We start from the raw sequence: 27,530 nt of genomic DNA on the forward strand, positions 1-27,530 counted from the left end.
ACAAAAAAAAAATGACTGTTTATGCTGTCAGGACAATAACCTTAAGTACGGCAGGCAGAGCCAGTGCGACTAGGTCTCCTGATCCTAGAGCGGTTTCTCCGAGTAAAAAAAAGTGCAGGAAGAGAAAATGAAACATCCCCATGATTGGAAAACGTTCTTAGATGGTGCAAAACGAAAATAGAGTTGGGACAGTTATTGACTTGCCAGATCTACTTCAATCAAAGAGGACTAAGGATTGGAATTCCAAGAGACCAACATGTCTAACGAGATCCTCTGACCCCAATTCTGAGGGCAAGAGCGATTTGTAAGCTATCAATCACTTCTTCCTGCAAAGGAATCCATATTGGCAACGGAATTTGCAATTACATTGGATCTTTGTTTGGGAAATCGAAGATGAGATGGAGAAGGGAGCGAAGGTGGGAACGGAATATGAGAACGGATTTGTGGACTACATCCTTTTTATGCTGTAGTTGGAAAAGGGAGATGGAAGGTCACCTCTACAACCATCTCCCCTCTCATCTTTACTCTCCATAACAAGATCACAGTAATTCAACATACGATACAATTTCAAGACAGTGCTCACAGGAATCACCACTTTTTTTCTGGTTTATAACGTGGGCCCTGCCTGCGTTGATGAGTGCTAGTGCTGCCTTGTTAGACCACGATCCCACATCGCACCCGCCAGCAAAATATTCTAGATTTGTAACGCCTTTATTTTGATTCTTCCAATCAGCTTTAAAAATAAATAATTAGGCGAGTCAAAGAAATGAAAGCCTACTTTAGTAGTCCAAATCTCTTTTTTGCCTTTATCTGCAAACGCATTTGAAAGTTTGGACTTTTAATATCTAACTGATTTAACAATATGGTTAAAGAAACAATTACAGATCAATCACTCAAACAGATCCGAGATCAAAAGGGTAGCAGAACACCCATGACGCCAAAACTCTGAGCCAAAGATAGACTCACTCCCTGCACCGTTGATCGAGACGGATTGAACCATTAGCCATGTGGGCTGAACCACTGAGCCGTTGGATAATATCAATCAATAACGGAGCGCGCCTCACTGTCCACTGTTTGGTAACAAATGGTACAGGAAACGTGGACCCCTCTATCCTGCTAGAACGGATGCACATGCACCCCATTTTTACCGAAAAGTGCAACCCCACAAGTAATACTAAAAATTGAAACTAAACGACAAGAGAAGACAGTAGCCAACAGCTACCATGTGAAACCTCTTGACTCATTCAAAAAAAAGAGAGCTCGCCTACTCTACCCAACTAAATAAATCACTGAAGCCGCTTGCTGGTAGCCATTACATATAAGTACAGCATGATACATTTCATCCATCCCCTGATGATGAAGGCGTGTCACCTGGACATTACCAAGCTTGAAAGCGGAGGCATGTTGGCAAAGACAAGAGGAGTCCCCTCATACTTGCAGTTCTCAACATCCACTTTCATGTCGCCAGGTATCAAGAAGCTCCCGCTAGCAGACGCATCCCCATCTTCTTCCTCCCTACTGCTGCTGCTGCTGCCTTCGCTGTGCTTCCTGGGACCTCTTCCTCCTGTAAGGGAGCTACCCCGCCTCCGCTTCTTCGACGGATTCCACTTCAGGTGTGCAAGAAGATTGTCTTTCTCCAGGTTCACCGACCATGCTTCTTCCCTCTCGCGCTTCCTCTCAACCACCAGAAGCTCTGAACTCGGACTGCTCCTGATCTCAGTCTCGGAGGACAGGCCTACTCTTGGTTTTAAGCTCTTGCAAACGGCGGGTGCGGCATCATCAGATGGTGCAGAGGCTTCTTTATGCGGATCACCGAACTGCATAGCCTGATCTAAACCACGTTCGTGAAGACTGGTGGCTTCTGGTTTCTCTGTGCTATGGCCTTCTTGCTTGGAGTTTATGGAACGTGCAACTTCTGGTCTTTCCTTGATAAAACTCCATTTGTTACAGTACCATTCCTGCGAGTGCCTAAGATTGCTTGTTTCAAAAACTGATGTCTTCCGTTCACCTGCAGCGTATTCAAGAAGATTTGGGTTATGAGAAGAACTAAAGGGGGGAGAAAGAAAAGCAAAGATTAAAATGCAAAACAAATTTATACCAGGAAAGTAGACGCGTAGCTTGTCTTCAGACTCCCTGAACACCACTATTCCTTCCCACCATCCATCATGCCATCGAGCATCGACCATGGTTCCTACATCAAAACCCTTGGTGAGCCTGCACTTGGTCGGGGGGCAGGGCCTCACTGTAGTCCTACCACAAATTCGGACACCAAGGTCATCCACCGATGCCACCCGTGATAGCAGAATCCATTCCTACAAGATGAGAAAATGAAAAAAGATCAGACGATAGACGAACGGCCAAGCTGCCCACTACCTACTATTGTAGAAAATTAAAAACTCACCTCTAATTTTCCAGTTTCATCAGCATCCAGGAGATCCTGATATTGAACTTTCACCTTATCTCCGTGCCTCTTGAGGATAACGGCTCTAAACCAACATCCCTTAATGCCGCTATCCTGTGAAAGCACTTCAATTTGGCAACCTGCAGACAACTGCTGCGGAGGCTTCTGCTTGACTATGGTTTTCTTGGATGAAGGGACAGCAGAACCGCAAAAAGGACGAACACACCTTTCAGCTCTGTTGGTGATGGCAAACCTGAAAAGGTTTTCAATCTCCAGAGTTGTTTCCCTGACATTCCCCTTGTGATGCAGGTTAGGGACTTCATTTTTCCATCTAGGAGGAATCCCAGCCTTGGTCTTGGTTTTTTTTTGGTTAGTGTTAGCAGCATCCTCATCTCCCTGATTAAAATAACTGGGGGACAAAGGCTTCAGAAAGCTTCTAGCAGGAGATGGATACATGTGTCTGAGGACCTTTTGATTCCAATAACCCTGCAGCTGTGTAATGTCAAACGGTTTGATGTGGGCACCATCAATCAGCCTGTGGCACAAAAATGGTTGACATCGTGTGTCCCTGGCCTCGTTCAAGTATTTCTCAAAATGCTGTGGGCTGAGTATCGTTGCCAGTCCATCAATGCATTCAACACTCATATCTTGAAGACAAAGAGAAAAGAAAATCTCCCTCTCACTAAATCGGGGAGGCAAAACGATACCAACCTCATCAGCATTGTTAAACCATCGGACCACAACCATTTTGTTAGCTCTAGAATCCTCATACATGTCTTCCAAATAAGCTACAAGCCTCCGGTTCTCTTCTGACATAACATGAATGAAATCATGGATCTGACTCAAGAGAAAAAACAACTATGAGAGCCAAAATAAGAAAGAACATAGACGTTATTACAATCAAGAATTACAATCTGACAATTCAAACAAAAAGAAACAATTGTGACAATGTTAATGAAGATGATAGCAGAATGATAATTCAGTCTGATAACTTACAGCTATTTTAATTCCATTACGATTGAAGGCTCGATAATGCTTACGCCTTTTCCTGCACTTCCATGAGGAACCTAACCATGAAAACTCTTTGGAATGGAGTCTGGATTTCCTTGAAGAAAGATTCTGAAAAGGATTGAAGCAAACAAAAGAGATTAAAACAGGCCAATATGATCAAACCACCAATGTAATTTTCAGTAATTCCAATAACAGAAGACATTAAGGTCATTCAGTTTCTCATTCTCACCTTCCAAACTAAAGGGTCCTCCGAAGGATCTTCATCATCACCAGATAAATGAACAGCTGGAGAGGATTGATAGGAGGCAGAATCTGGAAAAACATAAAGATAACATTAAAAGCACATCTTTTCACATTCAGGAGGATGCCAACTTCAATTCAATAAAGCATAGACCAGTGTAAAACCATACAAAATGAATGACATCAAGTCAAAATGGACAATCAAGTAGTTTTAGCCCATGGTAACCTTCTACTTGAAAATATTATATCGAAGAACAGACACACATGAGCACAAGCACAAGCACAAGGCATACAAAATTAAGTGTTCGAAGTGATCCCCGCATGTATATACACACAGACCCAAAAAGCAGTCCCACCTATTGACTGATGTTCTTACAGCCAGCAGGGCCAAGAGGATCCTTAGCTGACTTCATAAACCACTCTAAGAAACCATATGCATCAGAAAAATCATCAAACCAAAAATATGGAAAAAAAAGATCCATCTTAAAGCCAATGTGTGGATGGAACAGCATACAAGAGGCCTGAAGAAATTAGTGTCCCAAAGAACAGAACTCTGAGGAAATGAGCTTACAAAAGAAAGTGATCAAGTTATTTCTGTGATGCAGGCACAACGAAGAAAGAGTCATGTGGGCAGGGCTCAATTTCAAGGTGATCAACATGCAGAAATAAGTTTCTAAATGCACCAGAAGTATAGTATAGCCAGCCAAAGCAGAAAATCAAAAGTAATAAGCGAGTGTAGATGCACTTGGGATTCTCGAGTAAGAGGAAAAAAGAGATGGGTGGGGGCGAGAGCAGAGGATCAACCAGAGGAATAAGAAAGGACAGAAAAGATGGGGAGAAAATTCTTCCACAAAGAAAAAGAAAAACAGCAACCGCTAATATGTGCCAATCAATTAAGCATCGCATATCAACTTTTGCAACAAAACTTTGAACTGTTTTCATAGTTAAATGGCCTGCCATATTCAGTTTCTTTGAAACAAGGAAAATCAAAGAACCAGATATTTTAAACATATTTTGCATACTCCTAGATATTCCTCACTTCAGTATCCAAACATTGAAAAGTACAAAAAAATTATCTAAGTCAGACACCACGAAAAGGTGAAAACAGTTCTGCCAAAACCAACCGACTGATTTAGCTGTCCTCTAATATAGATCTCAAGCGGATCTTATACACTAATTGGACATATAAAGGAGCAACTGCCGTGCTAATCTATAAAAACTTGAAACGAAATAAAAAATTTCGAGAAAGCAACCAAATAATCATTCACCATACCCAACTTCCATATCTAACTTCTCATAACCGAAATCAGCACAACCAAAACCAAATTTCAAGAAATAACTGCTACGGTTAAGGTAGAATACAAAATGCAAATTTAATATAATAATGACGCCAAAAAGTTCACAGTACAGCGCCAAAATTCCATCAAAAAATACTTCTTCCTAAACAAAAACTAGTAAATCCTGAAACAAAAACTAGTAGCATCATTATTAAAGATGATCAGACACTTCTCTCTAAAATCGCAACTATCCGATTAACAATCTTACCAAAAGCAACATAAAACCTAAAGCGGGAAAAGCGACTGCCGAATCCATGCACCAAGACGAGAAAACTTCCGGACCATGCCCACAAAAAAAAGGAGGGGGAACGCTAAGCTTCCTTTTGGCGATTGACATGACAAAACGACCAAAAAAAAAGATCAATCCATCGAACTAAAAGATAAAAAGTATTTGGTTGGGGGACAGGATAAAAGATTTTCCTAAGGAAGCTAATTTTTTCCCACACGCTGAAAAAGTTTCATACTGAGGGGTCCTGTGTTAGAATTCCACCGTGTTAGAGACAAGGAGGAGAAATCAGGAAAATGGTAAATGACAGGATATAGTTCTCTGAAAACCGTTTCCCAACACCAAAAAAAAATATAATGTTTGACAACAATACCTTCAAGATAATACCATCTAAACGTTTTGCAACAAAAACAGAACAAATCATGCCTGTCTCCATATTTCACATAAGACACAAATCTATATGTCAACGAAAAATTGCATTTTGACAAGAAAAATATTCAAGACAATACCCATTTAAATGTTTCCAATGAAAACCAGAACAAAAAGCATTCTCTTCTCCATGTTTCAGATAAAAAAGAAAACAAAATTAATTTCTCTTCCATATTTTTTAGACTAAAACCATCCTCATCACCATATCCCCCAACAAAAGAAGGGGGAAAACGAAGCACGCCCACTGCATATTTTCCGTGAAAACGAAGAAATCTCACAAGGCGCATGAAAACGCTCATTCGATCCCTAACAATCGTAAGGAAACATGGATTCACTCCCCTCACAATCCCACAGAACAAGAAATATGAGAACCCAAAACCACGGACTCTAAATACCAACGCCGCTGAAAATAGATGATGCTGGGAGGGGAAAGAAATCATTTTTCAAAAGAAAAAAAAAGATGAAGCATCCCAGATCCATACGAACCTGCGATCAGAGAGGAGAGCCAGTCCACTACCTCTCTCTTCGACCTCCATTTCAGCGACGAAGATGGCTGGAACCCGTTGACGGCCGCGAGGCGGAGGAACTGGCCCGGCACGGTGTAGACCATGTGCCTCAGGCTCTTCTCTCTCCCGATGACGGCCAGATCCGAGTTCCCAAGCCCGTCCTTCAGGTAGTAATGGACAACCCGGCTCCCTTTGTCGTTCGAGACGAAAACTTCCTCCCAATCCACGAACACCTTCGCCATCGCATGGACTCCACACCGTTTGCAACCTCAGAAACAAGCCACGGACAAGTCCAACAAGCACAAAAGGCGAAGGCAAAACTTTCCCGATCTCCAAACCCTATTACGGGCCAAACCAAGCTCTCAGGCGGAGGATTCGGCCCAGAAACAGAGCAACCCCTCAACGAAGAACCACAAGGGGAAGAAACAAGGAACTCCAGCAGACTTCCGCCGCAGGCGTCAATCCACACCTGCTCCAAATCTTAGAATCAGGCCACGGGGAGAACGTCCGAGAAAAAGCTCGGATCTTCAAGCTCTAATCCGAGCGAAATGAAGCTTCCTGGTGGAAAAATTAAAGCAGAATCACAACGAAGGATAAAAACTCCTTCCTAAGGGTCGCCACAGCCGATTCCGCAAGATCAAGCAGTGGAAGAAGCCCCGGGAAAGCTCCCACCTTCGAACCCTAAACGAGCTGAACGAGATCCGACTCTTCTTCTCCAGTAGGCGGTTCGACCAGAAATGCTATGACTAGGCACAAAACCGCACCTCCTCCCAGAAGCTTCGCGGCTGCTTCTTTCCGGCTACGCACGGCCGCCCGTAGGGAATTTTCCGAGAGATTCGTCCACAAAACAGAGAAGAAGTCGCAGAAACTCGCCTCAAAAGCGAAAAAGGAGCGACCTTTCGCTCTAAAATCCACCGACCTCTTCCCGGAAGCTTCGCGGCAGCTTCTTTCCGGCGACGGACGGCCGCCCGTAGGAAATTTTCCGGGCGATTCGTCCACAAAACAGAGCAGAAATCGCAGAAACTCGCCTCAAAGGCGACAAAGGAGCGACCTTTAGCCCTAAAATCCACCTGCTGTAGAAAAAACAAAGGAGACAGGGCGCGCAGAAAAGCCCTTTGGGATTCTAGAACAGAAAGGGAGGCAACGAAGGAGAAGCCCTAACCCTAAAATCAATAAGGAAAATGAAGCCCTGGAGGAGGGAAGGTGAGATAAGGAATTTGAGGACCAGAGCGAATTCCCAATGGCGGAAGAGAGAGAGCGGCTGCGGCCCTTTCTTTTGGGTTTTGAAGAGAGGCCTTTGCGTTTTGAACGAGACCCCCCTCTCTCTCTCTTCTTTCCCTCTCTAGGATTACGGCGTTAAGACTGCGAACGGCGATACTAACGGCGTCCGTCACGCGCTTTCTCGAAATTGTCTATCTTCTTTATGGAAATGACTGATACGCCTTATCTTCTTTCGGGAGGAATGTAATTACGGTATTACCCTCGACATTTAGCAAACTTCAATCTCACGAATCTCGTTCTCCGTAAAATTTTCGAATTATTTGAAAAAAATTATGGTTTCCTTAAAAAAAATATATCATTTTTCTTTGCGTCATAAATTCTGAAAATATCATGTTAAAATCACGGCATTTTAAATACCGGTGATATTTGACATATGTCAATTTTTCTGCTTTTTATTTTCCTTGAAGACTTGATTGGGACGTGGTCCGAGTGGGTTAAATGAATTAAATCATAGTTGGTACATGAACCCTTTTGTCACTTAGGGCCCGTTTGACATTTTCATGAGCCCCACAATGCAACACAAACGTGGGAGCTGCTTTTCTCGCGGAAGGCAACCCTTATTTTTACATGCTGGACACCCCCTTTCCATGGATTCAGTTTCCATGGGGTGGAGTCCGATTCGTTTTTCACATAAGAAGGTGCTGTCGCAGCACACTCTTCCGTGACAATCAAACGCGCCCTTAGGGGTGCAAATGAATCGGATTTGCCAGGCTAACAAGCCAGGTTTGCCATATTTTACCAGGTACAGATCAAATAAGATTTGACAATGTCACCACCGAGGTGGTATCTCTTGTGGTAAGCGGAGTACTCTGCCAAGCTGAAGGCCCAGGTTCGAATCCTCTGCCACACGGAGCTTAAGAGATATCTGGTAGGGGTCTGCCTAACCTCTGCTTGCCTTTAAAAAAAAATATATTTGACAATGTAAGTGGATCTCATTCCTACGGCCAAATTGGATATAAAACAATGTTTTATATCATGTCTACTTTATCAGCATCACTATATGAATTTTGGATATGAACACAACTCAGTCTTAATTATTGTGCTTGGATGTGAATCTCTAGATCTTAGATCTATATATGGCTTCGAATTCATATTTGAATATAGATCAAGCCCATACCTGTTTAATTTTTTATTTTTTTTTATTTTTTTTTTTTGAGAGAGAAAGCCCATACCTGTTTAATTTGTGTTCTTTCCTTTGCTACGCTTAAGCTTGGCTCTTTTTAGCTTAATCTCCCTGTGAGCTTGAATTTGGTTCTGATCACCACAGGAATGAGTCAAGCTTAAAATACTTCAAACGTGACTCTTTCACTTTGTTTACCCCCGCCCTAAGCAAGAGCCAAATCTGATAACCCAAAATTGCCAAAAGTTTTGGAGTTTTTTTTTTTAAAAGGCAAGCAAGGGCCATTGGGATTTGAACTTGCAACGTTCCAACACAAGGTGGCATGCACCAGCTGTTCCTACCAGACAAGCGGAGCCCCCGTTGGTACCAAAAGTTTTGGAGTAGTTATCATAGTGCTTACTTTCAAACCAATGTCGTTTTCATTCACTATGGTTAGCCCTACCACCCAGTGTTTGCTTGCCCATATCCAGGCTGGATGAGCCAGAGAAAACCAAGGGGTTAGGCAGACCCCTACCAGTTATACAACCATGCTATTGGGATTCGAACTTGCAATGTCCTAACACAAACTGCTCCTGACAGACAATCCGAGCTCCTGCTTGGTCAAGATGTTCGCATTTGACGAGACCATAGTGACAAATATCCCGAGGCTTATGAAAAATCTTGCGATAATATCGCGAGAAATTGCCTGAAAGTTTAAAATGGCAATTTCTTGTGGGATTTTCAAAATATTGCGAGCCTTATAAAAAAAACATAGATACCGTGATTTAAACATTATATTTACATTTTAAATGGCTATTTATCATAAAAAAAACATGTATTTATATTTTTAAATAACTTTTATTAATATTTTCTTATAAAAGTTATTTTTATATTTTAAATTTATTTTTTTATTGCAAAGATTTTGCAGAAAAAATGTGAGATTTATAAAAAAACATAAATACCATGTTTTAAACATTATATTTAGATTTTAAATGGCTATTTATCATAAAAAAAACCATGTATTTATATTTTTAAATAATTCTTATTAATATTTTCTTATAAAAAGTTATTTTTTATATTTTAAATTTATTTTTTTATTGCAAAGATTTTGCAGAAAAAATGTGAGATTTATAAAAAAAATCAATTTCTCACGAGGTTTTGAAAAACTTGATTTTGCCCATAAAAACGTTTGTCGCTGTGGAAGAGAGACACATAGGCCCTAAAGGGGTTTGGCTTAGTGAGAAGGGGGCTTAGGCTGCTAGGTGGTGCAGGTTCAAATCCCATGGTCATCACCCCTTGAGAAAGAGTATGGGCATATATGGTCGTCTATTTTGCAGCTATAAATGCCGTTCATCTATAGAATTAACGGTATTGAGAAGGCTTGTGGAGCCCACCCACAGGAACGGCAGTCATTTGAGAGGGTTTTTCTGGGTGTGATTGATGTACAGCATGAACGGCACCTTGGACCTGATCCTTTTTGTCAGATGGGTTCAAAATTGGCCCTTCTCGGATCCATAATCCAACAAATAAGGGCATTTGAGTAAATTTATGCACGTCTGCCTCGCGGATATGGCCTCCACGATATTTTGCGTGATTTCTGTTCAAGTTTTTGGTCGCTTCTGAATTCAAGGCGAGGAGGACAGCGGTGACGGAAAACGAAAGCACCACCAAAATCGCGGACATGCAGGCCATTCTGTAATTGTGCAGGGGCCATCCGGGCCTTTCCTTTAAATAAAGTAAGCTGGACTTTCATTTTTTTATTGCCCAATTAAGTACGACAATGCCTATCCGGTCGCTCACCCCGAGAGACGGATTTCACGTCCCGGTCCCTATCTTTTTCCTCAATGACATATTTATCTCTGCACTATCGGGTCGAAAGATTCACCACCCATCCTCCCCGCCCAATTCAACGAGAGCGGATCAGGTCAGGGTTCGGATGCCGTTCATCCAAGTGATGAACGGCATCCAATCAACCATGGATGGATTGTTGTGCTCTCGACCGCCCATTCTGAACGCTCTAGATTGCTCATCTAGATCCTGAACGGCTCTAAAAAATGGTTATGGACCCGTTAATGCTGCATTTGAAGACCCCTGAGGCCCTGACAGTAAAGGGTATTATGTCATAAACATTTGAAAAATATATTGTTTTCATTGTGATAGTAAAAGTAACTCTTTTAGTTTTTGCATTATGAATGTTTTTCGATTTTTATATTTTTTTTATTTTAAAATTTCTTTATATATATGGCAAAACTAGGGTGTCAACTAGTCAGGTTTGGTTTAGACCCAGGTGAAACCAGATATGGCCCCCAATTTCAGTTATGATATCGGGTTCAGACTCAGTTTAATTAGACCCATCATAAGAGAATCCATACTTGAACCCGATAAAAACTACTTGAAATAGACTCAGCCCATACAGGGTAAAATGCTATTTTTTTTATCATTTTTATATTAAAAATTTACAGGTCTTAACCAGAACTCAGGTCGGGCCCTGGTCTGGTATAAAATTTCATAAACTATACCCAACTCATTGTATTAATCGGATATTCAAGTCCAAACCCGGGTCTTAATCGGATCTTATTTATTATCATACCCGAACCCATCATCGACCAGACATTGGTTGGCCTCCGGTTGGTAATCACTTGGCTTTACCCTGCCCACCTGAGAGTACACCCAGCATAGACCTTGCCGCAAGGGAAGCCACTTGGGGTTTTGAATTTGGTGACATTCACAAGGTGCCTCTACCCTTTGTGCTTTTTTATGTAATTTTTACAAAAAATGGCTGCTCTCAAGACTCCAACCTACTTATGCATTTATTTACACATCCGGCAATTTGCATATGGAGCAAGACCCATTGTATAAGGATCCAGCTCCGGTGGACCCTAGAGTTGGTGGTTCGGGTCCAGTCTTGATGATTCAACTGTCCTTCTATAACTCCTAAGGGTCAAAATTGACATTTCCGATGAAAGTGAACCGGAAGGTACGCGAAAGACATAAAAAAAATGGAGTTTTTTTTTTCAAAAAAAAAATTGGAGTTTTTTTTTTCAAAAAAAAATGCTTTTTTTTTCCTTCTTAAACTGTCCCCACGAGTTTTTGGTTGACACGCGAAGGGATCGCCTGCACCTGACGAGCGAAGACGCCATAGATGACGTCAGCCCTTAAATGCTTACTCACCAGGACAGCTCAGCCGCCCCCTTATTTGGGCGTTACCCGAATCTTCCTCCCTCAGTAAAAGCCGTTTCAGGGTATCGGGTCGGGTTTATCTCATCCAGACCCAATTGGACCCGATAAAACCTTTAAGGCTGAGATCATAGCCAGATGGACCCGAACACGAACACTCAAGCCCGTATCTAAAACAAGCTCTGTCTGATATCTTTTCCTCTTAGAAGGATGCAAATCTGTTGGATTTCTTATTCGGGCCCTAACCAAATCCGAGCCATGTTGTACTCGGTCGAAGCTGAAACGGATACGGTTGGCTCTAGTCAGGTACAGGTTGGAATCAGGAAAAGTATATGTTAGGATCCGGGTTTAAATTAGACGTAACATGACATGTGTTGCCTTTTTCTATTTGAAATTAAATAAGTTTTACCACTCATATGATAACGGATCCGGTGCTTCACCATGACATTTGAGTTGGATCCAAATCTCTAACAGGATCCATTCAATTTGGATCTAGTCTCAGCAGGTCAAGCATTAATCATTCGCAATTTTGTATTCCTTCCTGTTTCAACCCAAATCGTGAGAAAAGGCCCGTTTCTACATGAAAATAGGTCATTTTCTTATGGTGGTTGAAACACATGCTTCTGCAGTAGATTGGTGGTGAGGCCTATATTTTTTCATACAAAATCATGTTTTTCGCGTGAAAATGGGTCGCATCCACCCTCCCTTTTATGGGGAAGCACTTTCCTAGGTTCGTGCATAACAAACACACCTTAGGCATCAGAAACTAAATAAAAGGAAAACACACACACACACAAACGGGGTAGAAATCATCAGAAACTGAATAAAAGGAAAACAACTGACGGTTTGTATTTCGTTCATCTTGTAATAAACAGATCTCGAGCATTGTTGTCATAATAAGTATCGGCACTGAATCGATTTTCAAAACGATTCAGGGAATTATTCCGATTCTGAGCTGAATCGGCCAATATTTCACTAGTGGATGACACGTTTGACAAAATATTATAATAATAATAAAACTATTTTAAACTATTCTTTAAAAACTTTTGAAAATAAGCAGAATAAGCTTGGTTTCTTATCTGACCGACACAATATGAATCGTCTGATTAGGGCTGGTAAACGAGCCAAACTAACCTAACAAGGCATGTTCCGGCTCGGTAGTAGTGAATTGAGCTGGTGGCTCAACTCGTGTTCATGTTTAGCCGAGCTGAGAGCCAAATACGAGATGGCTCATGTGAAATCATTCCATGTTATTTATATATAATATATATATATTATACTTGAAAATATATATAACTTTTTATAAATTATACTTAATAGTCCATATTATATATATATATATATATATATATATATATATTTTAATTCATTCTTTTTTTATATATTTTATGCATTCTTCCTTTTATATATTACACAAAATAATTATCCATAAAATATATATATTTTTATCTATACGAGCACTATCGAACCGAGCTAAACACCTTGTGTTCTGGCTCGACTCGTTTAAGCTAAACAAGCTGTTTGTGGCTTGGCTCACCAACTATACAAACCGATCAGGAACGTGTTTGTGATGAGCCAAAACCAAGCTGAGTCACGAGCTGCTGCAATCGTTTACCAACCCTACGACTGATTCAGGCTGATTTGCAACGATACTGACAACAATGATCTCATGCACCCAGCCGTTTGTCAGGGATAGCTTGGACATGACCAGGTCTCCTACCTAACACACCTTAAGCCTGATTATGCCTTAATCAAGAACAGGTAACAGCCCCATCTGGATCTAATTTTAACAGCCTATGTCTCGGGGACACGCCATTTTGGATGCGTATCCTCGATCAGAGAACCAGACACGCTGAAACGGACACTGAAATGTATGAATATTATTTTAACATTTATTCATAATTTTCAGTACTTTTTATTCAAATTTCAACAACATATATTTTAATGTTTAAGTACCAAAACTACTTTCTATTGATTAAAAGATTAAAAAATTCTTTTTCCCCAGTGGCTTGTTTTCCAAAAAAAATTCAAACATGCGAGTCGAACCCACATCGCTTGTCGAGTCGATGCGTACCACAGCAAACAGCTCGCGTCCCTATTCATGTCCAGCCCAGGCCCAATCTCAGAGTTGGACCTGGATCCGGACTCAGTTTCAAGTGGACGTATACCCTGATTCAAGAATCCGACCCATGAACAAGCAGTTCTCGCCTTCACCGGTTCTGATTGGATTTGATTGGCCCTCCAATTCCAAACAGGTCCACGTAGCTTAGCCGGTAACCGATGACAGGTCCGACCGGTCAACCCAGCAATCACGTGGCCTCGTTGGCCCCTTGGTCAATTTGTGTCTTAAAAGGCTCACGTGATGGGTTGGGACCTCGTTCTCTGTTCTAATTAAATACGACGAAGAGTCCTTTCAGAACAGGGGAGCGAAGAAATGGGGCTTGTCCGCATGATCAGTGACTGCACGAGTGCAGATTACTAAAATGTACGCAAGATCTTAGCCAAGGACAGAAACGACCTTCAGTCAATCAGATTCCAAGACTCGACCCAGTTCATAGAGGACCCGATACCCGACTAAACCAAGCTTATCCAAATGTTTTGTATGCACTTGTAACCCGGCTTTCAGTGTTCACCAGGTTTTGGCCCCAAAAAACCGGGTTAGAATGGTGTGTGTACCGTATGTTATTTGCACGGTTTTAAAACCCAGTGACTCGGCCGAGTCCACTCAGTGACTCGTCCGGGTCATGTTAACTTTATATTTTATATAAAAAATATAAATATATGTATATAATATTTATATTTTATAGTATTTTTACCAATATATTATATATAATATGTATTATATGATATTTTATAATATATTTAATATATAATTTTATTATTATTTGTATAACTATATTTGTATATATAATATACATAATATATTATATATACATGACTCAGCAGTTTTGTAAAAACCAAGTTCAACCAGTTTTTTGACCCAGTGATTGGGCTTAGGGATGGCATGGGGGCAAGGTCTCCACCCTCCATCTCCACATGGGTTTTGATTTTATCTCAGATCAATCCCCATTTCATGTCCTTCATCCCCGGTTCAAATGGAGTGAGGTGGGGCGGGGTTTCGTTTTTCTAATTCTTTCCCTACTGTCGCCTTCTGCCATTAGAGAAAGGAAAGGGGAGAGAAAGGATTTTATGTTAGGGCTAAGAATATATATATATATATATATATATATATATATGTGTGTGTGTGTGTGTGTGTGATTTTATAACATGTATAAAAGCATAACAGTAATTTTCTTAACGGGGATGAAGGTTTTGATTTTAACCTCTATCCCCGGTTCAAATAAGGCGGGGCGAGGTCCCGGACCACCAGTCTACTGTCATCCCTAGCTGGGCGATCCATGACAAGTCACTTGGGCTGACCCGACCAGTTTTTAAATTATGGTTATTTAGAAAATTAAAGCTATGTTTGGGAGCCTTGCAATGTATTAGAAACACAATTTCAGTGTGTTGCCAAAATATAGTTTTGGCAATGCGTGATGTTTAGAAATAGAGTTGCCAAAAACATCCTCTCCTCTCATGAAAAGTGTTGAAATGTAATGTTGGGCCAATCAACACAAGTCCCAATGCATTGTTTTAACAGTGCCACTGCTCCAAACAGCAAGAGCACGGCGGAAACCACAACACAACCTCCTACTCAATGCTCTCAAAGATCGATAGCACACCCAACCCACTAACAATCTTAAGGCTTTGTTTGGAAGCTTTGAATCATAGGTGTGTTGTAGTTTCCCCCATTGCTCTCATGCTTTGGGAGCAGCGGTGTTGCCAAAACCCTGTATTGGGAATGGAGTAAGAGCAGCCCCATCATCATTCATGTTTTTGGCAACTCCCATTTTTGACAAAACTATATTTTGGCAACACATGAAAATGATGTTTCCATCTCAATGCAAGGCTCTCAAACAAAGCCTGATTCACGGCAGGCTCACCCGGCTGAATTATCCACAAACCAAACAGCATGGACTAACTTGGTAAGACTCCCTTTGACAAACTATGATCTCAGATCCTAAGATCTCAGATCAGATCCGAGGCAATCAGACGCACCCTCTTGGTACATGAGACCTTAGTCTGTAACTACAAACTGCCACAGAAGATGGAGCTCATGCACAAAAATAAACTACCTGGTGATTCAGACTTCAGATCGTGAGCCCCATCATGATGGTGGTCAAGTTCCTTAACCAACCTTCCACATCTATGTTGGTGCCCACATTTCCTGTGTTAAGCTACCGTGATGAAACTACACCTGAGAGCTGCGCCGGTGATTCTCATCCTATGCGATTTCAAAGATGGTCTATATCATATGTGCATCCAATATGTAAACGAGCTTGTTCTCTATGCAATGAGATCCAATAAAACTAAGCCCTTCATGATTTCCACAGATTATGATTACATACAAAAGTCACAAACTAAATCAATGTCACTCATATCACTATATCTGCATCTCCAAGGCTATAACTACCTCAGAGTTTTGCGCTGACAGGACAGTGACCGTAAGTACGGCAGGCTGAGCCAGATCTCTGCACCTGGGGCGGTTTCTCCGAATGAAAAAAAAAAGGCTATAAATACAAAGAGGAGAGTGTGGGGGGGTACCTGTAGACCAGCAATAGGAGTGAAGATCCTATCGATTCAATAAACCCCATGGAGAGAGATATAACAAATGAAGGAGCACCAAAGCAACCGGCCTCAAATAGCGGCCCTTGTACAGTCTTGGCTATTCAAGAGATGGAGCCTCCTCGGTTGGGTTGGCCTCAAAAATATTAGAGCCTGATGCATCAGGCTCTTCAAGCAACTCCCTGGATTTGATGGACTCCTTGTATACAGATGTGTCTTTGAAATCAGTGGCTCCCTCATTGTATGTGGCCACAGCAATGCCGCACGCAATAAGCTGTAAAAGGTTAAGAGGATTAATGGCAATTGCGTGGCATCATATCAAACACAGATAACAACTGTGCTGCGTACAGAAAAGTATGACTATCTTTAGCGTCGCTTCTCAGACTCAAAAGAAGAAAAAAAGGTAAATAACTTTTTCATCATGGACTCTCCTCGTAAAGACATAGCTGAGTATTCAATGTTTTTGCAACATATGGGCGTATGAGCTCCTGCCATGATCGAATGCAAATTCAGTGGCTCATGATCAGAAAGGAGATGCAAAGACACCCTATAAGCAGAATACCTACATTGTGCAAAATTAATTATGAATGGTAGTCTCTCTCTCTCTCTCTCTCTCTCTCTCTCTCTCTTCACAGCAAGCTATATCTATTGATATGGATTCTACGATTTCAGCTATTTCGGCGATTATTGGAGACTCTCTCTGCAACTCTGGTGGAGCAGATTGCGAGCAGTTGGGCATTTTCGATGGTCACTTGAGGTTGTCTATCAGTGCTGGTGGTCAGCGAAGAAGAAGGAGGCATTCGTTAATTGTTTCGGCTACCGATGCTAGGTCCCCAAGAAGGTCATCTCGATGCCACCAACCACGGGTTTTTCCAAATTTTGTTCCATGAAGACTGTTTGTTGGAATGTTAGGGGCTTAAATTATCCCACTAAACGCCTGTTTTTGGCTAATTGGGTTAGGGAGCAAAAGCCTGACCTTCTTCCTTTATGTGAAACTAAAATGAAGGTAATCTCGCTCGTGGTCGTTTCTAGCATCTGGCAGGGAACTGACTATTTCTATAAGCCAGCAGTAAATCATGCAGGAGGTATCCTTATCTTGAGAAAGTAGTCTTTAAATTTATCACAACTGGATGTGGGTCTTTTCTCTCTATCTGTTGCTTTCAATTTGCATGCAGTTGATAGAAGAGTAGTGATTTATGTTGTTTATGAACCTAATCTCGCCGCCATGAGCCCCGTTTTTTGGGATGATTTGGATAGGGTTGTCGTTTCCAGCACGGATTGTCACTTTCTTATGGGGGATTTCAATTGTTTGTTATCTATCCATGACTCTAATAACCTCGTAATTCCTAATCCCTCTATGCGAGGTTTCCAAGACTTAGTTCATCGTCATTTTCTCTACCCTATTCCTTTAACCGGGGAGTGTTTCTCTTGGTTGAATATGCGGTCTCGTCTATGTTGTAAGGTCCTTGATAGGGTCTTTGTCACCCCTAATTTATTGGACCTCATTCCCGACGTTAAGTGTGTGTTGTTTGCTCTCTCTATCTCGGATCATGGGAAGATCATCACTCATTGGGGGGATGACTTTCAACCCACTAGGAGCTTTGCGTTTGAAGAATGGTGGCTTCAGAAGCCAGATTTTCTCTTGGTTATTACTAATTCTTTGAACAAAACTGTTGATGAGCATTGGGCCGCGCTACGTGTTCAAAATAAGCTTTCTCGTCTAGCTAAGGATATCAAAGGTTGGCTTCATAGTCGTAAGGTGGAGAAATTTCAGCAAATAGCCGCATGAGATCAAGAGGTTTTTGCGTTTTATCAGTCTATGTTTTCTCCTGACTCTTTTTCTGATTTGCAACTTCTCGGTCTTCAGGTCAGGTCCTTAGAATTAACTATGCTCTTGAAAAGCTAGATGATCAAAGAGGAAATTCGTTGGAAGCAAAGGTCTAGGGTGAAATGGCTTGCGGCTGGTGATGACAACATTAAATTTTTTCACTCATATGCTTCCCAGCGTCATAGGAGAAAGATTGTTCCTTCTATCTCCATTGAGGGTGTTTTTTATCTCAATCAGCACGTTAATCCGACAGTCTCGCTATACTTTAAGGACTTATATTCTGCTTCGTTAACTGCGGATGGTGTCTTTGGTAATATCCTAGTTGGCTCAATTCAGCCTCAGCAAGCCAGATCTATGCAAAGAAGGTTCTCTGAAGATGAGATTTTTTCGGCCATTAAGGATCTGTCGGGTTGGAAAGCGCCTGGCATTGACGGGTTTCATGTCGACTTTTTAAGAATCTTTTGGGACTGTGTTAAATCAGACATGGTGAGTATGTTTGATGAGTTCCATCGTAACTCCAGGTTGCCTTATCATTTGCATGTTGCTATTATTTTGCTCATTCCGAAAGATGATGAGGCCAATGATATTTCTCGATTCTGACCAATCTCAATTATGAGTGCTCTCTATCGAATGTTTGCCAAGGTTTTGGCGAATAGGCTGAAATCGGTAGCTAACCAGATTTTTTAAGACTCTCAGTTCGCCTTTATCCGTAATAAGAGGGTTCAACACTCGTTCATCATGGCGTCTGAGGTTATCCATTCCTTGCAGCATAGCGCTCAACCTTACTTTGTCCTTAAATTAGACTTTCATAAAGCTTTTGACTATGTGCATTGGTCATTTTTATTTCAAATGTTAGCAAATTTCGGTATTGGTCGTCGTTTTTCTTGTTGGGTGAGAGAGTTGGTCTCAAATGCCCAGGCCATGTTAAATATCAATGGTATTAGAGCATACGGTTTAAGCTAGGGCAGGGTTTGCGGCAAGGGTGCCCCCTATCACCTTTGTTATTCAATGCAGTTGTTGAGGGTCTTGTGGTCTTGCTTAATTGAGCTGTTGTATCGGGTTTCATTGATCATTTCCAGGTTTTCGACTTCCTGGGTCATATTCTTACTTATGCTGATGATATGATCATTTTTTGTCGTGCAAATGTTCAACATATGCTTAGGTTCAAGCTTATCATTTAGTTCTTTCTCTCCCTATCTAGGCTTTCTTTAAATGAGACCAAATGCTTTATTACCATGTTCAATGTTAATGTCAATATGCTTGCAGCTGGAAAGAGAATTTTTAATTGCACTACTTCTGACTTGCCTATTATGTACCTTGGCTTGCCGTTACAAGTGAAACACCTCTCTTCAGCTGCTTGGGCTCCGACACTTCAAAAAGTGAAGCGCAAATTGCTTTCGTGGCAGCCATCTTATCTCTCCAGCGCTGGCCGTCTAACCTTAGTCAGACATGTTCTTTCAATTATTCTAGAATTTTTCATGTCTATGTTTGTGATGCCTGTGGGAGTAGAGAAGCAGCTCGCGCGCTTGCTGGCAGGCTTTTTATGGTCTGGGTGTCAACTCAAAGGTAAGTGTCACTTGATTGGTTGGCGTTCGGTGGTCTTACCTCGGCGTATGTGTGGTTTAGGCATTCCTGCGCCCAGACTGCGAAGCATTGTTCTTGTCGTCAAGCAATGTTGGTTGGCCCACCAACCGGATAACCCTTGTGCTAGTTTGCTTCTTGCTAAATATGGGGATCCAGCTCTTATCCCGGTTCATCTGGGAACCCGAGGTTTGGTGCTCTCGCACTTGCGTAAATCGTGGTTGAGGGTTTTAGCCTGCTTTAGAGACCATTTTGAGGTCTCAAAAAATTTTGGTCAGTGGTTGCAGTGGGCGTTGGCACCAAGCGAAGAGTTTCTCACCAAAAAAGTCTATAGATTGTTGCTACCGCCAGGGGCTGATTGGTTGCCCAAGGATGTGCTTTGGGTGAAGGGTCATTCCCCCGTTCTCGAGTCCTGACTTGGTTAATTTTGCACGATAGGATCCAGACCCACAGTAATTTAAAAAAGTGGGGCATTCAACTCCTGAGTTGGTGCGTGCTTTGTCAAGCTGCAGAAGAATCTACGTTTCACTTGTTCTGGTCTTGCCCAATATTTGTGGAAATCTTTAGCAGGACCTGGAGGCATCCGGAAGTATTTGTTAAGGAGGAGTCCTTTGTGCTAGATCTGATCTTGGGGCCGGTTTGTATTAGGCGCAGCAAGTGGTGGAGGTTCATCTGGCGGACGTGGTTGCTTACTTCTTGGTGGTTTGTTTGGATGGCGTGAAACGATGCTCATTTTCGTCATATTCCAGTTAACATTCAAAACCTGGTGCATAAAATCTTGGTAGATGTTTATGCGATCTTGCGTATGCATCTTAGTGATCTTCCACTCCCTCCTGCTGATGCTACCTATCCTTTGTCGCAATATGGGCAAGCGGCTCCGGCGTGAGCCCATTTTATCTGTCTGATGTTCTTTTCTCTTGTGCTTTCTTCATTTGTTTTGGCTTTTGTTCTTGTTCAGTTCATGGGTTCAACAATTTGTTGATCTTTATGAGTGGTAATGTTGAATTACTTTCGGCTCTCTCTCTCTCTCTCTCTCTCTCTCTCTCTCTATATATATATATATATATATATATATATATATATATATATATATATATAACTGTTTCGTGTGTGGGCATTTTTGACAGTTTTTCATTTACATATAGACGCACCCAATATGTTGGTCACTGATTCGAGTTCCCTCTTGGCAGCTAGACTGTCTTAAAAACTCACGACAATACCAATCATATAGCCAAAGTCAAACAAAATACTGCACCATGCCTATCATCATTATATCTTACCAAAAACAATGAAGATTTCTTAAACTAAAGAAAAGGGAACAGGATTGGCTACAAACAGGGCTGCGAAACGAGATGAGCATCTCATGGCTCAGCTAAGCTCGGTTGGTTAGATGGATTTCACATCCCTCATTCATTTCAAAGTTCAATAGTGTAAGGAAGCAGATTGAGATAAAAATGCAACTAAACTATTGTAAACGTTAGCGTTTTGCATCTGACAAACTAGCATAAATTGATTGAAGACAGAGAGTATACCATTCTTTTAACTGGATTGTTAGGTGTATGTTACTCATACCAAGTTTAGTGCAACACCGTCTCTATGTTCCATTTCTTCGATTCTTGCCCATAGGCTTTAACCAGTTTTAAGGAGATATAATGTTTGTTAGATCTGACTGTCTAGATGTGATCTACATGTTTGGTTTAGTGAAGGGTCATTTCAACAATCTCCACCTTGGCCCGAACCTTTTAAGTACAAATATTAAGGAGATTCCAACACTTATTTTTCTTTTGGTAATGGTTTGGTCTACATGTCAATTGCATTCTCGACTGTTGCAACTTTCTCTATGAGAAGCTTCTTTGCATTGATCACTTCTCTGAGAAGTGATATCTTACTTTAATGTGCTTAGTTTTTAATGAAACATTTGATTGTTTGCCAAGTATATTTCACTTTGACTATCACAGTATAACATGATGCTTGCTTATTTTTTAATCATGTTAGTTACAGGTCCTTTTAGCCAGAGTGTTTCCTTTGCAGCTTCACACATTGTGATGTACTAAACTTCAGTAGTTGACAATGCCACCATAGATTGAAATGTTGATTTCTCCTTTTGCAAGTGTGAAAACATAACCAATTGTTGTCTTTTTATCTAAATCTCCAACAAGATAAGAATCGATATATCCAACTAAATTTGCTAACTTTTTATCATCATTTCCTTGAAACAGTAACATTTCTCATACATTTGAGGTATAAAAAAATCCACTTGACATCTAACTAATGTTCTTTTCCTAGATTGGCCATGTACCATGTGAAATGTCAGACTGAGTACATATCATTGCATATACATCATGCTCCTTACTGCATTTGCATAAGGGACTTTTTCCATCTCCAGCATTTCAGCTTCTGTTTTAGGACACATTCTGCTGATAATTGAAAATGTGATGTTAAAGGGTACTTTTAGGATCAACACCACTCATGTGAAATTTGGTGAGAATCTTTTTGATGTAGTTAGCCACAACTTTCTTTCTTTTTTATATCGCTTGATCTCCATCCCAAGAATTGTCTTGGCAACACTGAGATCCTTCATCTCGAACTCATTGTTAAGTTGCTCCTTCATTTGATTAACATCTGACATGCTTTTGGCTGCAATTAGCATGTCATCAACATCCAGAACAAAACAAATTTTCTCACTATTTTTCGTTTAGTATATGTAATAACCATATTGTCTCTGATGATACTCATTCTTGATCATAAATGAGCCAAATTTTAGGTACCATTGTTGTGGAGGTGGAGCTTGCTTCAAGCCATAAAAAAACTTCTTTAATCTGCACACCAGGCCTTTCCCATCTTCAAACCCTTCAGGTTGATGCATATAAATTTCTTCTTTAAGTCTCCATGAAGAAATGTTATCTTTACATCCACTTGTTCCAACTCAAGATTTTGATGTGCCACAATTGCTAAGATGACACGAATTGATGTGTGCTTGGCACATGAGAGAAAATTTCATCATAGTCGAGGACTTCCTTCTAAAAAAATCTTTTTGCTACAAGTGTGCCTTGTATTTAAATTCTGAGAAAACCTTTTTGACCCATATGGTTGGTAGAGTCAAAAAATATTTTTTACATGGGCAACTTGAAAGGTGCGGTTGGTGGGAAATCCTCTATAAATAGGCACCAAGTGAGATCTCCAAAGTCATCAAGATATCATGTCATTCATTTCTACAAAACTTGTGAGAGATTAATCCCTTTAGTGAGAGTAGTTGTGTTAGTCTAGTGTTTGAGCAGTTTAAGAGTGAGTTTTGAGAGTTGTTTAGATTGGTTAAAATTTTGAGAGTTATTCATGAGCTTTTCTTGTAATTTGTATTTTTATGTTGTAATCATCATCATTAGAGTGAAATTTAAGGTTTTTAGAGTAAATTTTCTATTCACTGCTCGTCGTTGCGCACAACAATACTTTCATTCATCAGTGCATCAAGTTGGTGCATTAGTGCAACATTTAGGTTCTTCAAAAAAGAACAATTTGAAAAATTCATGTTCTGAAATTAATTTCATTCCTACAAGTATGACAGTCTTGGAGGTAGCTTGCTACCACAGAATTTTTTTGCTTGACACATTAAAATATAGTAACAATTTGTTGGGGGTTTTGTAATCCTGGATCTTGGTCAAAATTGGATTATATTCCCTTTACCCACATTTGTGTGTCATTCTTCGTTGTTAATACTAGGATTTTGCTACCACATTGTCAAGATTTCTATCTACTTTTAGACATACATTTCTGAATAAGCACAATGTTCATTGTACATTAGATATCTTTTCTTCCTTGGTTAAGAACCTATTCAGGCTTCTGCTTCAATCAGGAGCTAATTGACTTGCACTCCCAGCTGCACCCAACCATCTGGGAACACACTATGCTAAATTATATGCAAATTTGATATTCCTCTTCGGTAATCACTTTACCGCATGTCAGACCAATGAAGAAACTAATCTACACTAAGTTAAGAAACCAGTTTCTAAGGTAAGAGTCATTTAAATATTCATAACAATAATACATACGTATAAACAGAAGCTCTACAGGAATGCACAATTACATATCAATGCAGGTGGCTCTCATACTGTGAACACTTTCTGGTATCATTAAGAAGGAAGAAAAAGCCTAATGGATGAACAGAAAAGGACCCTTGATGTTTTCTCCTATTGTGAAGGACTGTAGCATCAAATCTTTTATTCATATCTGAAAGCCTTAATCAGGCCATACAAAAGAACCACTGTCATGACTTATGTTGCATTATTACATCATTGCCACATCTAAGTGACATTTTGAAAAGCAGACCAAGAAAACAATTGCATTATTTGACAATAATGCCACTAGTAAGTGGCAACAACATGATAACATACAAACTACGAATGGCACCAATCTTTTTGTTAGAAGCTTCTCCTATGGAAAAAGGAAAAGAAGCAATTCATGTATAGCACATGAGACATGGAGTGCTAATGCAACACAACTTCACACATGTAAAAAGAGATAATCTAGATTCATCAACCAAGAATTAGCATTGCAACAACTAAGAAAAAACTGGTATGCTACATCCTTTTCAAAGTTAAGAGATTGATGAAACCCACATGTTTATCGATGTATTTACCAAAGATAAAAGCATGCATTTGTGTTGACCGCCAATATGTTTATAATGATCAAGCCCAACATGGAATAAAACATTCAGAACCTTGGACCAAAAAGTTTGAGAAAATCTATGTCAAATAAATTGACACTCTTATGTGAAAGTGGAATTGTACTTCAAACAACATGGTTAATATGCCAAAACAAGAAATGGCAATGAGGAAGAATGGAAACTTGCGAGAAATCCATTTTCTACTTGAGACAATGTTTCCAATGGAGATCCTTGACAAATCGCTTCAATTTGAAATGTATCAGCACTCTCACAAACTACAAAAACAATGTGGCTTTGTTATCCTTATTAATCCCCTATTACAGTCTAAACCTTAATGTTGTGACTTGTGACTTTTTTGGGTTTTCCTTCTGTAATGATATTGTTGGACAGTGCGCCTCATATTTGTGGCAAATATATTGCTCAACTTTCACACTTGGTTTTCTCAATGCAGACGTTGAAATCCAACATTATAGGGATGCTAACTCTAGCAATGCTACTCTCATTCAGTAATAGCATCTGGTGATAGCTGGCCATTGAAACAAAATTTTGCTGGTTGGTATAGGATACATTTCCTTTATAATGTTTTCTATGTGCTTCCCAAGTGATTCATGTTTCTCCATTCCACACTATTTCTTCGTCCCAATTTCATTTCTGTGTCCAAACAAGCATTCTCCTTCTTCACATAGGGTTCATTGTCTCAAAGAGTTTTGAAGACAATGTGTAGGTACTTACAACGATTCTTCAAGTTGTCATACCACGATGTTATCCAAATAAACTACTACAAAGTGATCAAGGTAAGGGTTGAAGAACTTGTTCATTAAGACGGAGAAGGTGGCTTGTGCATTGGTTAGGCCAAAGGGCATAACCAAGAATTTGACTGCCTGGTTGGTTTCATTCGGCACCGAGCTTGGCTCGATTGGGTCTAACCAAGCCCGACTCGGCCTGGGTGGCCACTGCCTCCAACATTGGCCCAGCCACCTGCCCCACCATTAGGGACGTGGCGGGGCCAGGCTCCATGACAGTGCCACCTGCGTCACTGTGCCTCTCCTTCTCCTGGCTGCTGCCCCTCTCGTGCAACAATAGCAGCTGTTGTTGCTGCCTTGGACTCGGCCCAAACCAAGTTGAGATCGGGCGCAACCAAGTTCAGGTCAGTCCCTAGTTGATTTAGGGATCGAGCCTAGCTTGGTCTTGGTGCCCCTTTTTGACCAAGCCTGACTCAGCTCAATAGTTATCGAGTTCAGCTCGGTTTCTCAAACCAAGCCTGGCTGGTTCGGTCATGGATTTCATCCCATGTGAACAGAGTTAGAATCCGGTTTCTTTGAAACCAATCACAAGTTGTTTTCAGCTCATCCGCCTAGCATTTGTCTCTAAATGACAGTGTTGGCCTAGCGGAGTGCTTTCATTGTTATTGTTCTTTCCAATCTCTATGCATTTCACTGCTCCAACAGAAAAATTCCTCTGCCTCTACCAAACTCCTGCTTGGCAATTTCCACCACCTGTCTAGTGTTGAGCTTGAAATTTGATAGCACACATGAAAAGTCACTCGCGGACAATTTGCTTTGTTGGCCATCATTCCAAATAACACTGGCCATCGCGGACCACGTGATAAGGCCATGATAACTCTTCTTCCACTGAGGACAAGTGCATGAACAACAACTACAAACATCACACTCCCATAGCCTAACTATAGGTGGCACCACAGTAAAGAATTTTGTGCCTCTGTTGCTCCACTTTGCTGTGGTCTCTTGAATGGCACTTCATGCCTTCTAGTTTTTGAGAAATAGTGGAATTACCAGCCTTCTATATTGCTCACCAGACTGCCTTTATTTATCTTGGTGCATTGGGAGATTTATCATTGGAGCATCTTCTTAGGTCTAGATGTGTCGTCACATGACAGGGATACTAGATGTGGCCAACATTTCTATTAGCAAATAGATGCATGCCCAAGTACTTCTAGCTTTTTGGATCATAATTGCTATCTTATTAATATTTAGAACTAAAAATATACTACACCATACATATCACCAAACACAAGAAACTTCAAGCTCATTGGTCCCATTGATTGATGGAAACTAGGACTCTATACGAACGGGTGCCCATAAAGATTGGTGAAGCGAATACCACTGGAATTGCAAGCATGTTGCTATTCCAAGCAATAACCAATGAATGCTCACAACAATCAAACAAATATATCAGCCAAACTACGGTTCCTCTTGACAACAACAGTCAAACAAAAACGAATTAAACTACCTTTTTTTATAATGAACGAATTAAACTAAGCCAAGTGTTTGGATAGATAGCGTCAGAAATTGGGGTGTTTTCCAACTCAAGAAATTCCAAAAGTGGCAACGATGTCACTTTTCCGAGAGCTGATCCTGTAAAACGCTGGGTGAGATTGTTACAACCACAAAACCCATCCCTTTGTGGGTCCCACATGTACTGAGCTACACTACGTGAAGCGGGTTTTGTGGTTGTGAACGCTGGATGAGATTGCTAATCTCACCCAGCGTTTTACAGGACCCGGTCTCCACTTTTTCACATATCCAAAAGTATGTTTAAACTCCATGAAAATCATTAAGATGCAGGAAAGTGAGTTTTATAGAATTGAATCATGAGAATTTGATTTCCCAATGACCCATCTCAGTGCCCTTGTGGAAGGCACCAACCAAGTGCCCGTACAAATGCCACCAACCCTATGGCAAATCAAATTTTGTGGAACTTGTTACGACCAAATGGCAGGATCATAGTCTCGATAAAAAACAAATTCCCCAAAATTCAGTTTCCACAGCAAAAGAGAACAAACTGCAAACTGCGAAATTGGGGCGAGGGAAAGGAAATTTACCACGAACATGATCCCAAATGCTCACATGTACTGAGCAAAGAAGCCGAATGTAACACCCCGATCTGGGACATCGGGAGTTCAAGTTCAGTTGGTATCACTTTACAGAGGAAAAGTGTACAGAGTTCACACAGAGAAAACATGGCTAATTTTTTTTTTTCATTATCTTTCAATAACTCACTTTCATTACGTTGTTCATTATTCATAACAAAAGAAGATAACAATTACATAAATGTTCAATGACAAGAAA

General features: G+C 40.7%; 1 protein-coding gene across 1 annotated transcript; it reads right to left on the reverse strand.

The window, feature by feature from the left end:
* Positions 1–1,141: 1,141 nt before the first annotated feature.
* LOC149812494 (uncharacterized) lies at positions 1,142–7,457 on the reverse strand. The gene is made up of 6 exons (XM_089993385.1): positions 6,131–7,457; positions 3,642–3,724; positions 3,398–3,520; positions 2,402–3,238; positions 2,099–2,312; positions 1,142–2,008 (listed from the first exon to the last, which is right to left on the reverse strand). The coding sequence occupies exons 1-6, from the start codon at positions 6,390–6,392 to the stop codon at positions 1,368–1,370; spliced, it is 2,160 nt and encodes a 719-aa protein (XP_089849511.1). The 5' UTR covers positions 6,393–7,457; the 3' UTR covers positions 1,142–1,367.
* Positions 7,458–27,530: the final 20,073 nt, after the last annotated feature.

The sequence above is a fragment of the Nuphar pumila genome, chromosome 17 (assembly GCF_984573655.1).
Source record: "Nuphar pumila chromosome 17, dmNupPumi1.hap1.1, whole genome shotgun sequence".
NCBI classification, from domain to species: domain Eukaryota; kingdom Viridiplantae; phylum Streptophyta; class Magnoliopsida; order Nymphaeales; family Nymphaeaceae; genus Nuphar; species Nuphar pumila.